Source organism: Mustela nivalis, assembly GCF_964662115.1.
Source record: "Mustela nivalis genome assembly, chromosome: 14".
Lineage (NCBI taxonomy): Eukaryota > Metazoa > Chordata > Mammalia > Carnivora > Mustelidae > Mustela > Mustela nivalis.
The window spans coordinates 86911422-86926924 of record NC_139033.1 but is presented as its reverse complement, the minus strand read 5'-3'; the positions used below and the strand labels follow the sequence as shown (position 1 = coordinate 86926924).

Sequence of the window (15503 nt, the reverse complement as noted above, 5' to 3'; positions counted from 1 at the left end):
CCTCCCTCCCCCTGGCAACCCTCAGTTTGTTTCTGACTTATCTTTTTAATGGCTATACAGTACATTCCATTATAAGGCTGGATTACAATTTAATCAAAACTAGATTAGTGAATATTTTCAGTTGTTTCCAATCCTTTCCTATTATTTAGTAATGCTGCAATGAATAATCTGTACAAAAGTCTTAGAGCAAATGTTCAATTTACAGGATAAAATCCTAGAAACTCTCTTGCTACAACCTGGACACCACAGGAATTTAAAAAATGTTCCCTGACTTAAACTGAATTCAGATTCAAAGGCAGCCAATGAAATTTGTTCTGTATTTGGAATCATATCTGAAGATTGACCATTATTAGTCCTGAAGAAGAGAGCTGGCATGTTTGCTAAAAACACAAGTACAAATTGAAATAAGACGTTTTCTGTACCTCCATCACTCAACGCACGTTCCTGTCCCATCCTACCACCAACCCCGGTCCAAATGCTGGGAAATAAAATAACTGAACATAAAACCCTTTCTGAAGTGAAAGGATTGGAGATTTGCATTGATCATTTCAGAAGTCCTCCCAGTCTATTAACTCCTACTCATGTACCCACCTGTTTGCAGGAGGAGACTTATAATTCTTATTGGTATAGATTTCTTCTAAACTAAATTCTTTTTTCTTCAACCTGAAAAGAGAACAAAGTAAGTTCTTCATGCTTTTTTTTTTTTTTTAAAGACTTTATTTATTTATGAGAGACAGAGAGTGAGAGCACGAGCAGGGGAGAGGGGAGGAATTGACTCCCCCCATTGAGCAGAGGACCCTAGGAGCATGACCTGAGCTTAAGGCAGATTCTCAACCAAGTAAGCCGCCCAGACGCCCCTCTCCACTGAAAGATAAACTCTTCAACGTGAGGCAGGAATCCATCAGAATCTTAGAAGAGAACATAGGCAGTAACCTCTTCGACATCGGCCACAACAACTTCTTTCAAGATATGTCTCCAAAGGAAAAGGAAACAAAAGTGAAAATGAACTTTTGGGACTTCATCAAGATCAAAAGCTTCTGCACAGCAAAGGAAACAGTCAATAAAACAAAGAGGCAACCCAGGGAATGGGAGAAGATATTTGCAAATGACAGTACAAAGGGCTGATATCCAAGATCTATAAAGAACTCCTCAAACTCAACACCCAAAACACAGATAATCATGTCAAAAAATGGGCAGAAGACATGAACAGACACTTCTCCAATGAAGACATACAAGTGGCTAACAGACACATGAAAAAATGTTCATCATCACTAGCCATTAGGGAGATTCAAATCAAAACCACATTGAGATAACCACCTTACACCAGATAGAATGACCAAAATTAATGAGACAGCAAACAACGTGTGTTGGAGAGGAGGTGGAGAAAGGGGAACCCTCTTACACTGTTGGTGGGAATTAAGTTGGTGCAGCCACTTTGGAGAACAGTGTGGAGATTCCTTAAGAAATTAAAAATAGAGCTACGCTATGACCCTGCAATTGCACTAGGGGTATTTACCCCAAAGATACAGATGTAGTGAAAAGAAGGGCCACCTGTACCCCAATGTTCATAGCAGCAATGGCCACAGTCACCAAAATTGTGCAAAGAAGCAAGATGCCCTTCAAACGGATGAATGGATAAAGAAGATGTGGTCCATATATACTATGGAGTATTATGCCTCCATCAGAAAGGATGAATACCCAACTTTTGTATCAACATGGACGGGTCTGGAAGAGATTATGCTGAGTGAAATAAGTCAAAGAGAGAGACAATTATCATATGGTTTCACTTATTTGTGGAGCATAAGAAATGACATGGAGGACATGGGGAGATGGAGAAGAGAAGGGAATTGGGAGAAATCAGAGGGGGAGACGATCCATGAGAGACTGTGGACTGTGAGGAACAAACTGAGGGTTTTGGAGGAGGCCTTTCAGCTCTTCCGCAATGAGTTTTAGATGGCTCATGTGCACAGCACAAACTAGATTTTTCTTTTCTAGGCTGCCAATTTTCAGCTTTATGAAATTTTGTCCATTTATACTTACTGGCAATGATATAACTGTATTTGTATCTATTATCATATTTTACAGCTTCTTTTAATCCTACTTTTTCAATGTTTTTCTTCTCCTTGACTGTTTATTTTCTCTTTTTTATCCCCCCTTACTGGTTTGGAAATTATACATTCCTCTTTTAGTGGTTGGCAAGAGTTTCAGTAAGTATTTTTAACTTAGAAAATGAAGTACATCACTTTTACCCTTTTCCCAAACACAGGTCCCTGGAATTTTTAATCCCAATCACACCCATCTCAATTTGTATGTTACTCGTGTTCTATTTTATCTGTCTCCCTTTTCATTTTGTAATTTATTTGGTAAAGAAACCAGGTCATTTGACCTGTGGCTTCCCCAGTCTAGATTTTCTTATTACACCTACACAGTATCATTTAACCTGTTCCTCTGACCCAAACATATGGGAACTATTATAGGTATTTCCTACAGACTGATGATTAAATATAGAGACATAATCGGATTTAGGTATTTTGATAGTAAGATTTTTAGATGGTGGTATATACTTAAATCATGATGGACCTGTTGTTGACTTTTTATATAATACTAATAGCCACTGAAAAAGGCTGACTAATCTATTACTTCTTCAGGGTCATACATGGTGACAGTCTATCACTCCTCCAATCATTAGGTAGAATTCTTCTATCTAAATTGAAAAACCTCATGCTCATCAATTACTTGGTAATCCTGAGGTACAACGTATGCAGGAAAAACAAATCATACTTGGTTCTTTCCCCTTATTTATTGATTTCCAAAACAATTAATTGGTTCTCTAATCTCATCCAAATATGGCCAATGGATTGTAAGGGCATCTGGGTGGCTCAGTCAGTTAAGTGCCCCCACACAGGGCTCCCTCCTCAGCTGGAAGTCTGTTTCTTCCTTTCCCTCTGTGGTCTCTCACTTTCTCTCAAATAAATAAAATCTTTTTTAAAAAGTGTCATTATAAACTATAGCACTTAAACATATTTCTTGTGCTTTAATCTTTTCAATGCTCAGACCATTTCATCTATGGCCAGTGGGAGTTCCAAACTGGTTCCTGATCTATTTGATATGACCTTAGTAGTCTTTGAGAGCTTTAGCACTTCCTGGTAAGAAAAGATATTCTATATGCATCTTTTTTAAAAAACCAAACAAACATTTTATTTACTTATTTGAGAGAGAAAATGAGCAAGCAGGAGCAGCAGCAAAGGGAGAGGGACAAGCGGACTCCATGCTGAGCACGGAGCCCAATGTGGGGCCCAATCTCACAACCTGGCAATCATGACCTGAGCCAAAATCAAGAAAGGGATGCTTAACTGATTGAGCCCGCCAGGCGCCCCTATACTCATCTTGTACATTTTCTGCTGTAGAACTTTAATCAGTCCTCGAGAAGTCTTGGTTCATATACCATAAAATTCATCCTTTTATTCATTTGTTTGAGTATACTCAGTTCATTTTGGCTACACTATGTGGAAGAGGATAGCTGCAGGTCACCACGCTTATCTAAGTAGAAACTTATTTTCAGAGAGCATAACTTTTACATTAACTATTATGAAAGAGCAAATCACAATGTTTCTGTATATTTTAAACCCGTCATTCAGATAAGAAAAACAGTCTGCAGAGCATGTCAATTAACTCTGGCATCATGTTTTAGTTTCTTTCTGAAAATCTTATGAGGTTTTGTTTGATTCAATTTCAATTCAGCAAAGAACATGCTCATGAAAGATACCCAAAAATAACAACACATATATAATTTTTAATAGTGATTAAGCACTGGCATTCCAACAGACAGCAGCTACTCTGCTTCTTACTGGTAGCAACTGCTACATTAAAAATGTCCGATGGGCAGTCTGAAAGTGAAAGTCATTCTGACTGGCAAATCAGGGCAGTATGTGTCATTTCTGCGCTGAGGTGAAAGATGGTAAACAGAGCTCAGATTCTGGAATTTCTGGCCCTTAACAAACTGCCTTCTTCAGAGAGGCTTCACTCACTGGAATGATGCAGTCTGCCTCAAAAGCACATGTTCTGTGGAGAGACCACCTTGCCCAGAGTGGTTTTGGCGAGAGTCTACATTTGAGTGTCTTCCCATCTGGTGGGTCCTCTCTCCCTCATCACTTGATTTGTTTTTATGACTTGCACCATGCGGAAGGCAATTTCAGAGAAAACTCTCTGTGTAAGGTGTGGTCTTGAGGCTGAGATGTGCGGATATATATGCTAAGCAGAATATAGCAACAACTTTTGATGGCACCTGTTTTCTGGCCTAGAAAATGAGTAGGGACATTGAATCCCTAAGGTGACCAAACTGCTTGAGTAACAATGACTTTTATATTCTGAGGCAGAGAAAACAAATCTCTACATACAGACAAAGATAAAACATCAGGCATTTGGGGGGTAGGTTGAAATTCTCATTTTGAGCAATCACATCCCTCATTTATAAATGTTTATAGAAGACACAGTTACAGAAATGGTCTATATAAAACAAAGAAGTCTTAAGAATTCCTATTTCCCGAAACCTCCATTGTTTTATACAAATGGCAACATTCCACAGACAATTTTTGCTCTAGCCAACACTACCTTAAGACACTGATTATATAAAATGGTACATCTTGGTGTTTTGAAAGATTATACGGCATTCTGTTCTTTTGAATAGATGTACCATAAATTATTTGATCAGGCCCATATTTTTCTTAGTCTTCTGACATTATTATGATGTTGTGAGTTTTATACACGTCATTTCCTATACATCGAAGTGTATCTGTATCAGAAATTCCTAGATATCCAAAGGGTCTGCACATTTCTAATTTTGATACAGCCCTCCCAACAAGCAATGTGGTGTTATAATCATTTGTTCCATTTGGGTAAGAGCTATTTTCACTTTCTTACCTGTGGACCGTCTATCTAGTCACATCCTTTGCCCAGTTTTCTGTGGGGATTTTCATTTTCTCTTATCAATTTGTACAAGTCTGGTGTGTTTGTATGCACAAGCATATGTATGTATGTAAATTAGCTTTTTGATAGGAGTTTATGGTTTCTTAAAATTTTACTGTTTTTTCCAGCTTTATTGACATATAACTTACAAATAAAATTCTAAGACATTTAAAGTGTACATCTTGAGGCTCTGTTATGTGTATACATTGTGAAAGGCCTCCTCCCATCTAGTCAATTAGAAGTTGTGGGTTTTTTTTTAAGTTTTTATTTGAGACAGAGTGTACGTGTGCAAAAGGGCGAGGGGGGGCAGTCTCAAGAAGACTCCCCACCAAGTGCAGAGCCTGTAACCAAGGCTCGGTCTTAGGAACCGAGGCTCAGTCTTAGGACCTAAGATCATGACCTGGACTGAAATATAGTTAGGCACTTAACTGACTAAGCCACCCAGGTGCCCCAAAAGTTGTGTTTTGACTTTGTTTATGGTATTCCTTTTTCTAGCAGAAGTGCTAGATTTTTATGAAATATATTTCTCAGACTTTTATTTTATGGCTCTGGACTTTGTATTCTAGTCAGTCACTCCAGTTAGAAATTTCCTATGGGCAGGGGCACCTGGCTGGCTCAGTCAGTGAAGCATGTGACTCTTGATCTTGGGGCCATGCTGGGGAGAGAGTTTATGTTTAAAAAACAAAAATTCCGGGACGCCTGGGTGGCTCAGTTGGTTAAGCAGCTGCCTTCGGCTCAGGTCATGATCCCAGAATCCTGGGATCGAGTCCCACGTCTGGCTCCTTGCTCAGCAGGGAGCCTGCTTCTCCCTCTGCCTCTGCCTGCCATTCTGTCTGCCTGTGCTCGCTCTCTCTCCCTCTCTCTCTCTGACAAATAAATAAAATCTTAAAAAAAAAAAATAAATAAAATAAAATTAAAAAAAAAAATTCCTATGGTTTCCTCAAGTATTTCCTCTCCCCTCAAGAGGGGAGAAGCAGGCTCCCTGCCAAGCAAAGAGCCTGATATGGGACTCGATCCCAGAATGCCTGGATCATGACCTGATCCGAAGGCAGCCGCCCAACCAACTGAGCCACCCAGGCATCCCCTCAAGTATTCTTACAGTCTGATTTGTTTCTGTTTAAATCTGATTCATTTGGAATTTCTTCTGGTAAAAGGTCTAAGATACAGATTCAACTTTATTATTTTTTTTGAAGATTTTATTTTTATAAGATTTTATTTTTTGAGAGAGAGAGTGAGAGAGTGAGCAAGAGAGAACATGAGAAAGGGGAGAGGCAGATAGAGGAGAGATTACCCACTGAGCAGGGAGCCCTACAAGGGGGTCAATATTCCAGGACTCTGGGATCATGACCTGAGCCACCCAAGTGATCCCAAAATTTTACCTTTTTTTTTTTTAAGATTTTATTTTTTTATTTTTATTTTATTTGACAGAGAGAGGGAGATCACAAGTAGGCAGAGAGGCAGGCAGAGACAGAGGGGGAAGCAGGCTCCCTGCTGAGCAGAGAGCCCGATGCGGGGCTCGATCCCAGGACACTGAGATCATGACCTGAGCCGAAGGCAGCGGCTTAATCCACTGAGCCACCCAGGCACCCCCCAAAATTTTACTTTTAAGTGATCTTTATACCCAACATGTGGCTTGAACTTACAGCCCCGAGAACAGAAGTTGCATGTTCTACTGACAGATAGCCAGGCAACACTCCCCACCAAGTTTATTACTTTTAAAATGGCTATCCAGTTGCCACTGATTTGAGGGGACACCGTGATCACATACTAAATCTGTGTTTGTGTCTAGTTCTGGACTTCCTATTTTAATTTATCAATTTGTATGTTTATGCTCTGGCACTACACCGTTCTTATTTACTGAGACTTTACAATATATTTTAATATCTCTCAGGATTAGTACCTCTCTTATTTCACTCCTTTTTGGAATTTTCCTCCCTATTCTTGCTTCTTTATTCTTCCATGTGACTGTGTTAAATACCACTTTTCCATTTATTCGAATCTCACCTTAAAAGGACAGTCTCTTGGTCAAGTGAATGGCATTCATATTTCTGGTTTATACTGGTATGTACCAGCTATCAAATTATTGCTTCTTAGATCAAACTGTACCTTTTAGTACCTACTCTGTGAAACTGGAATCTTGGACTCTCAACACATTTCTTCTTTACAGTAAGAATGATGCTAAAAGCTTTGGCAGAAGAGGGCACTGGGGCAACACTGTAGGAGGAAAGGAGCTTCTCTTCCTGGTTCTGGTAAACTACCCCCAGCCCCTGTCACTGTGTGTGCTTGTGAGGATGTCAAGGAGGGGCATTTGGAGTGGGCTCAGCCCTAGCTGTGTGGACAGAGCATGCAGTCCGTCAGTGCTCTGGCAACCCTAGCCTGGTGACCATGTCACATGTTTCTGTGTCAGGAAATACGTGGCACTCCAGGCTATAAGCTTGCACTCCAACTTCCTGAGGGTTGTTTCCTGTAGCCCTCCTGAAAGAGGGCAGTATCCCCTTCCCCTGCATGCCCACCTACCTCAGCTTGTCTGCACCCTGCAAAGTTGCTATTTCTTGCTTGCCTAGCTCTGGCCTTAGCAACCCAGCCATTCAATGGGTTGCAACTCTACCCTCTCCAACAAAGTCTAAATGGCAACTTTGGGAGGTGTCCCCTCTTCCAAGTTTATCCTTCTTTGAGTACTTGCCCTCAGTCTTAGGGTACCCTCAGAATTCTCTGTACATCTTGTGGCTACTCTCCTATTATAGTTTAAGATTTTATTTTACCATTTCCCTATTTAACATACTGTGTAGTCTGTCTAGTTGGACTGAAAGACACATGAACTCCCAAGAGCTAAATAAGGTTGCTGTTAAATACCCTAAACCAGTGGCATTCACACCAGTGTACCAAAAGACGTGCCACAGAGTACACGAATACCCTGTTTTAGTGTTTTAGTGGAAACTATCTCCCGATCTTTAATTTCCTAGAACTTCTAGTCATATGTTTGAGAAGTGTCTTTGAATGTTTATGCAGATTTCTCCATTCCCACGAATTCTTTCAGAACAGCACCTATCCATCCCGAATGTTACTTCAGTAAATGAGTCAAATCAGTGATCTTGCGGAGTCCCCTTCAGTAATTAATGAAATCACAGTAAACTTGGATTGGATTGGTCTTTCCCTATCACATATAGTTCCAGTAAGAGAGGAGTGGCTTTAGAAATAGGGTACTTTGGCTGGTGTCAGAATATTCAGATTTCATATATGCTGTAGAAATGAGTTTGTCAGGGTGACCCTACGTCATGTGTCTCCTGATTATCATCAAACAATGCCTCCTTAAGAAGGAGGGCCGACTTAACAGTCAATTCTTCTTTCTTAAAATGTACCACTGAAATGTTTACCAAGACTATCAAACGTTATTAGATGAAGTGTGTAAAACCCACAATCAAAAATTTTAAGTAATTTCCTTCAGTTAAGGAATAAACTGAAATCACATTAAGAAAAATTTAATTTGATTATTTAATCCTCGTCTTATTTTAGCCTATAAAGTATTGTAACTTCTACACCTGTTAACAGCAGCAAAAATTACAGGATACTGCCATGTAAGCTGGTTTCATAGTACATTTTCTCCTACATTGAATATTGAAGCAGTCCTAAGATTTACATAAATAGGTTTATTTGATGTTTTACATGACTCTTAATTGCTCGTAAAAGTCCAATAACATTGTTTGATTCACATATGCATACACATTTACTGAAGCAGTATCATGCTTTTACCACACTCCTCACTTCATTATTTATTTATTTAAAAAATATTTTATTTATTTATTTATTTGAGAGAGACACAGTGAGAGGGAACACAAGCAGGGTGAGCAGGAGAGGGAGAAGCAGGCTCCCCGCCAAGCAGGAAGCCGAATTCGGGGCTCAATCCCAGCACCCTGGGATCATGACCTGAGCAGAAGGCAGATGCTTAATGATTGAGCCACGCAGGTGCCCCCTCACGTCATAATTTATTATTCTAACTACACATTACATTAGTTTATTACAAATCCAGTAATGACAAACAGCATTACCATGTTATTTTAATAAGGTGCTATTAAAATAAATTATATATTTGTTATATATGATTTTAATTTTCACTTACAGCTTTTACAAGTAAGATATTTTCAGAACTTACATCTATAAATAAATGCAAGGGGGCGCCTGGGTGGCTCAGTGGGTTAAACCGCTGCCTTCAGCTCAGGTCATGATCCCGGGGTCCTGGGATCGAGCCCCGCATCGGGCTCTCTGCTCAGCAGGGAGCCTGCTTCCTCCTCTCTCTCTGCCTGCCTCTCTGCCTGCTTGTCATCTCTGTCTGTCAAATAAATAAAATAAATAATAAAAAAAATCTTAAAAAAAAAAATAAAATAAATGCAAGATACTTTACTGGTAAGATATGTTCCATAATTTATTTCTCAATGGTTTGCATAATTTTCTTAAGTGCGAATTAATACATTTACTTGAGTTGGAACACAAAAGTTAGGGAGTAAGAATGATTTGGCTGATGGGCTTGAATAATAAAAACTGTGTTTGCCAATTTAGTTATATGTTAAGGGGTGGGGGAATGTGCAAAATGGGTGAAGGGGAGTGGGAGACTGGGGTTTCCTGTTATGGAATGAGTAAGTCACAGGGATAAAAGGTATGGCACTGGGAATATAGTCAATGGTATTATAACAGCATTGTATGGTGACAGATAAGAGTTACAACTGTGGTGACCATAGCATAATGTGTAGTCTTGTTGAACCAGATGGGAAACTAATGTAACATTGTGTCATGTGTATTAAAAAAAAGTTGAATGTCAAGGCTCTTCCATACATTTACTACACTAAATCTGTAACTTCAAGATTTTTTGACAAAAGATGATGGGAATAAAAAGCACTTTATCAAAAAGCATCTGTGACTAAGGTTCGTCAAAAATCTTATTTTTTCAACCTCTTTCATTATATTGACTTAAATAAAGTATCTCTAAGTGAAAGACCGGCATACAAATTATTGGGCATCTGACACTGGTCAGATCTTTTTGGTGTGTTGCTTGTACAATGAAACACTCACTGCTTCAATGCCTGGTAACAGAACCTATATGAGTCAGCACTTGTCATTTCTTTGCTTTCAACAAAATTAGGTGATAAATCATTAAATATAATTTGATGATAGATCACTCTGGGATTTTTTGGCTAGTAATATTACTTGAAAGAAGTTTAAAGGACGGAATGTCATTATTATATTAACTGTCTCTACTCCCAACTACTTATTTATCATAAAAAGGTTTTTCAGAACTTATATCTATATACAAATGCAAGATAGAATACATCTGATTTTGAATCCTATTTCATTCTAGTAATAAATACTATTCAACCTAGGATATCTGAAGTATTTCAAAATTTCTCTTATAGGGACGCCTGGGTGGCTCAGTTGGTTAGGCAGCTGCCTTCGGCTCAGGTCATGATCCCAGCGTCCTGGGATCGAGTCCCACATCGGGCTCCTTGCTTGGCAGGGAGCCTGCTTCTCCCTCTGCCTCTGCCTGCCATTCTGTCTGCTTGTGCTCGCTCTCTCCCCCTCTCTCTCTCTGATAAATAAATAAAATATTAAAAAAAAAATTTCTCTTATAAAGACATATGGTAGGATGATCAATAAAAGAACTGTAAGATAAAAATATATTAAGACAAAACCATGTGGGAAAAGTAGGTCAATTATGATTATAGTAATTATTGCATTTGTGTTACGTGAAGCAATGTAATAGGCACACTACACATTTTTTCTTCAACTGGATTGTACCGCAATCTTAAGTGTTAGGAATTCTTACTACACTTTATAGACACATTCTTGAAGTTCAGGAAGGTTCAATAACTTACCTGGAGTCACTTAAGGGACTACTGTTAGACTTCTATTTGCCAGTGAGAAATGAAGGAGTGAAATCCACCACAAGAAAATGTAACTCTGGAGATCTTTTATAAAATGTTATTTTCATAGTGTGTCTGTATAATGTACAGTACACCAAACACCTAATTTGGTAATCTGTTTTTTCTTTCCACTTCCTGTTTTAGGGTTAGCAATTATCTCTGTCATAAAAAATAAATCTTTAGAAACCAAGTTTTTAAAGGCCATGATATAGACCATAGCATGGATCTGGCATTTTCTTAAAAAAAAAAAAAAAGAGAGAGAGAGAGAGAAAGAAAAAAAAATTTAATTTCAATTTCTTTCTCTCATGACATTAGGTCCCTTCTCAATTTGTACCAGCATGTTGTGAGCTTGGGCTGTGGGTTCGGGTAAAAACCATCTGAGAGAGAAGCCGCCTGAGCCACGACTGACACCATGGCCTAAAACAAGTGTCTTATACACTAAGCCCTGGCATCCTCATCTAAACCTGGGAGCAACAATTGCACTGACCTCTCAGCACCACTGGGGGACAAACAGACTATGTACAAAAAGGGACAGAATAATATCTGGCATAGTGAGCTTGCTAAAAATGATTAAGAATGCAGAACAAGGGGTGCCTGGGTGGCTCAGTGGGTTAAGCCGCTGCCTTCGGCTCAGGTCATGATCCCAGGGTCCTGGGATTGAGGCCCGCATCGGGCTCTCTGCTCAGCAGGGGGCTTGCTTCCTCCTCTCTCTCTGCCTGCTTGTGATCTCTGTCAAATAAATAAATAAAATCTTAAAAAAAAAAAAAAAAGAAAAAAAAAAGAATGCAGAACAATATCCCTGGCACATAAATCTCTGGTCGTATTACCAATTAACTGTTTTGGATAAATTCCTAGAAGTATAATAAATAGCTTAGAGTCCTTATATTCTACCAAACAATTTTCCCAAAAAGCAGACCTATGTGTGTTAGAGAAGGAGCTCACCTTTTGGGTCGAGGAAGGCCCATAGGGGTAAGATTAGGGTCTGGCTTAGGAATGGTTTTCCGGATACGAATCTGTGAGACTTTCTTTGGCCTCTTCTCTGGCTCAGCCTATTTTTAAAGATTAAGAAGAAAGACGGTCAAGTTGTAAGACATTTTAAATACAAAAAGTCCTTTTTCTTGACACTCTAAGATTTTGCTTCCTCAGTTTATAGATGACTCTAACTCATAGTTTATGACAAAGCTCTACTTACTCCTGCTGACAGTGTTCTCAGCAACCACTCCCTTTATATTATTAGAAGAGAATCCGTACATTCAGCTCAGATATTGAGATTAGCAATATGAAAGCCTGATAACTGTTGGAGACAGAGAGAGATTGCAAAATTGAAGAATACCATTGTTCACTCATCTTTGAATGCATGAAGCAGCTCTTTGGTCTAATACTCTAAATACTGTTAAATGCTATCATCGAACAAAAGGGACCTGTAAAACAATGCAGATTCAGAGATCCAGAGTAGCCTTCAGTGGCCAAGCAGAAAAACCCCTGCTTTGGTAATCTCCAGCACTCAGCTGAAGCTAACAGTGATAAGCAAAGATACCCAGGGGCCTGTGTACCCATCATGTGATATGCGGACCTCAATGGACGCTTCCAGTACTGCCCCCGACTCTATCAGCTCTTTACATTTACCTCCTTCTCTTCTGGAGGGCTGCTCTGTGGATGGGGGCATGACGCTGCCACACTATCCAGCTCATCAAACTCAGGAACCTGGAACTCGGAGGCTGAAAGCAGGAGCTTGCTGACAGCTGAGTCTGTTACCAGGCAAGACTTTGGTACCAAGGCAGGGAATGGAGGCTCTAGTCTAGCACCATGGAAAGAAAAACGGAGAAGGAAAATATGAGACAGGTTTCACTTTCTACCTGGGCAAAAACTCCTTAACATCAGACTAAGGTTGAAGATCTTCCCTTTTTCCAGCAATGATGTTTCCAGCCAAAGGATTCTCTAGTTATTTCTGGACACAGCCTGTGTCTACATATTTAAAAAAATTATGAGGATGTGGCCAATCCTTTCCTTGGTGTAGAACAGTTTTATTTAAGAAAAATATAAAAAGGAACAGATTCTTTGGAGGAAAAGGCATTTAGTGAACTGAACAAAAGAACTGTGCTCAGATAAGATCAATCCCATCAAGGCAATGAAGATGGTTCTATGAACAAGAGATAGCTTGACAGGGAATCTGTGGTTCAATGCGCTGGCTAATGATTTTGACTTTTTTTCAGTAAATGGTACTGATTACACACCCTTAGGTGCCACTTAGGATAAAAGATATCTGAATCTCAGATCATGTTTGGAAGGAAAAGATGTCAGAATCATACTGTGCTCGATGTACACCATCTGCCAGCGCGTCCTCAGGTGCTGTGTTTGGTTGCACATTCACTCTTTCCTTGATCTCCCACACATGCACACACACTTGTTGCAAGCCCTCTGTACCAGGTGCTGCTGGAGGCTTACCTCATCTGACTGCCACTGGTGTTATAAGAAGCTTCCATGCCTGGAAGAGGCACATATGGTAACATGGTGTGGCTGAGGTGGGGCAAAAGTACAAAAGCAACAGGTTAGGGCAGTGAAACAATAGGAAAATTTTGATGCCACTGTGGTACTCAAAGGTTTTGATGCCCCTGATAGCACATGATAAGCAATTAGGCCCCAGGAAGACAAGAAATGTCCAGTCACTCAGAAAGAAGAAAAACCGCCTCCAGTCATAAGAATTACATTTGCATGCCCACCACTGGAATGAAGGCAGGCTGATGGGAAGATATTTTCTAACCTATATGGGAAGAAGATAGAGAGAGTAATAAAGAGAGGACAGTAAGAGAATGGAGGGGAACAAGGATGACTTTGAGTCTTGCATCTTCTGTTGTTAAATATATATCTTAAAAGATTTCAAAAAACGATTCACAGATAAAAAATCTTGTATTATTCATCTCCTTATTAATGCTATTAAAATAAAATAGAATTTTTTAAAAAAGATCTTATTTATTTGACAGAGAGAGAGAGAGAACACAAGTAGGCAGAGAGGCAGGCAGAGAGAGAAAGGGGAAAGCAGGTTCCTTGCTGAGCAGAAAGTCTGATACTGGCCTTGATTCCATGACCCTGGCATCGTGACCTGAGCCGAAGGCAGAGGCTTAACCCACTGAGCCACCCAGGCACCCAAAATAAAATCTAATTTCTATACCCTTAGAGAAGATTATGAAGAAACCTTGTTTTCTTTAAAGCCAAGTTCCACAGAAAACATGGTTATGTAGAAGAAAACCACTAACAGGGTTAGCTCCTTTGTAATTAAGCTTTTATTTTTATAAATGAAGTAAGAGTATTCATCACTTATAGATAAATCAATACGCGATGGTGGAGAGCTTTTTGTGCCTCTCAAAGTAAAACCTGTATCAGTTTCTACTGAATTTGGAACATAGTACCAATTAATGAGGTGTTTGTATGGCTGTAAAACAATTCATCTTCTCTTAGAAGTAGATTTGCTCAATGTCTACAAAATAAAGATAATTCAGATTTTTAGAAGGTTTAGCACTAATTCAGGATTCCTTGACAGGTACTGATAAAAGGAAAGAGGCAGGGTGTATACTGGAAAAGGAGCAGACCAAATCAGAAATCAGGAGACCCTGCGTCTAGGTCTAGTTTAGCTGAAACACTAACCTGATTTGGGTTAGAAAAAACCATGTGCCTCAAGATCATCATCTATAAAAACAGCGAAAAAGAGGCCCAATCAACCTATATTATTGAGTACTTAAGGTTCAAATAAAATCTTATGGGGGTGCCTGGGTGGCTCAGTCAGAAGAGCAGGCAAGCTCTTGGTCTTAGGGTTGTGAGTTCAAGCCCCACACTGGGTGTAGATTAAATAAATAAAACTTAGGAAAAAAAAGTCCTATGGGCTGCCTAGGTGGCTCAGTTGGTTGAGCATCTGCCTTTGGCTTGGGTTATGATCCCTGGGGTCCAGGGATTGAGGCCCACATTGGGTTCCATGCTCAGCAGGAGCATGCTACTGCCTCTCCCTCTGCTGCCTCACCCTGCTCGTGCACTTGTTCTCTGTCAAATTGAAGGAAAAAAAATCCTACAGAAACAAATTAATTTAACATTTGTTAAGTCCTGCTTTCTTGGGTTACCCAATTTATCATGCTTAATATTTCTAAGTCTGTTTAAAAAATAGCAAACTTCTAGGGGCGCCTGGGTGGCTCAGTGGGTTAAGCCGCTGCCTTCAGCTCAGGTCATGATCTCAAGGTCCTGGGATCGAGTCCCGCATCGGGCTCTCTGCTCAGCAGGGAGCCTGCTTCCCTTCCTCTCTCTCTGCCTGCCTCTCCGTCTACTTGTGATTTCTCTCTGTCAAATAAATAAATAAAATCTTTAAAAAAAAAAAAATAGCAAACTTCTAAACCTAAAGTCAAGGCATATGATGTTAAGGCACTTCTAGAACCAACAAGAAGGAAAAGTCCCTATAAACAGCCCCCACGCCCACATTACACTTGAACTGAACTAAAAAACACAAAGTAAAATGCTAGACAAAGGAAGGGAGGAAGAGAAAAAATATCCCACACTAGGAAACAGAAGTCAGAAGGGAAGAGAGTTCTGGATGAAGGAAAAGGCCAAAGGCCACACATCTTCACATGATACAACAAAGAACTG

General features: G+C 39.7%; 1 protein-coding gene across 13 annotated transcripts in view; it reads right to left on the bottom strand.

Annotated features, from left to right (window-relative positions):
• The window catches only part of PRR14L (proline rich 14 like), a 62389-nt gene that overhangs the window by 5959 nt on the left and 40927 nt on the right, over window positions 1–15503 (bottom strand). For all 13 annotated transcript variants that reach the window (XM_082697805.1, XM_082697799.1, XM_082697801.1 and 10 more), the window contains 4 exons: window positions 13323–13394; window positions 12504–12675; window positions 11820–11926; window positions 592–663 (listed from right to left, as the gene is read on the bottom strand). In XM_082697805.1, the coding sequence (XP_082553931.1) occupies window positions 592–663; window positions 11820–11926; window positions 12504–12675; window positions 13323–13394 (423 nt within the window). The remainder of the gene's footprint in view (window positions 1–591; window positions 664–11819; window positions 11927–12503; window positions 12676–13322; window positions 13395–15503) is intronic.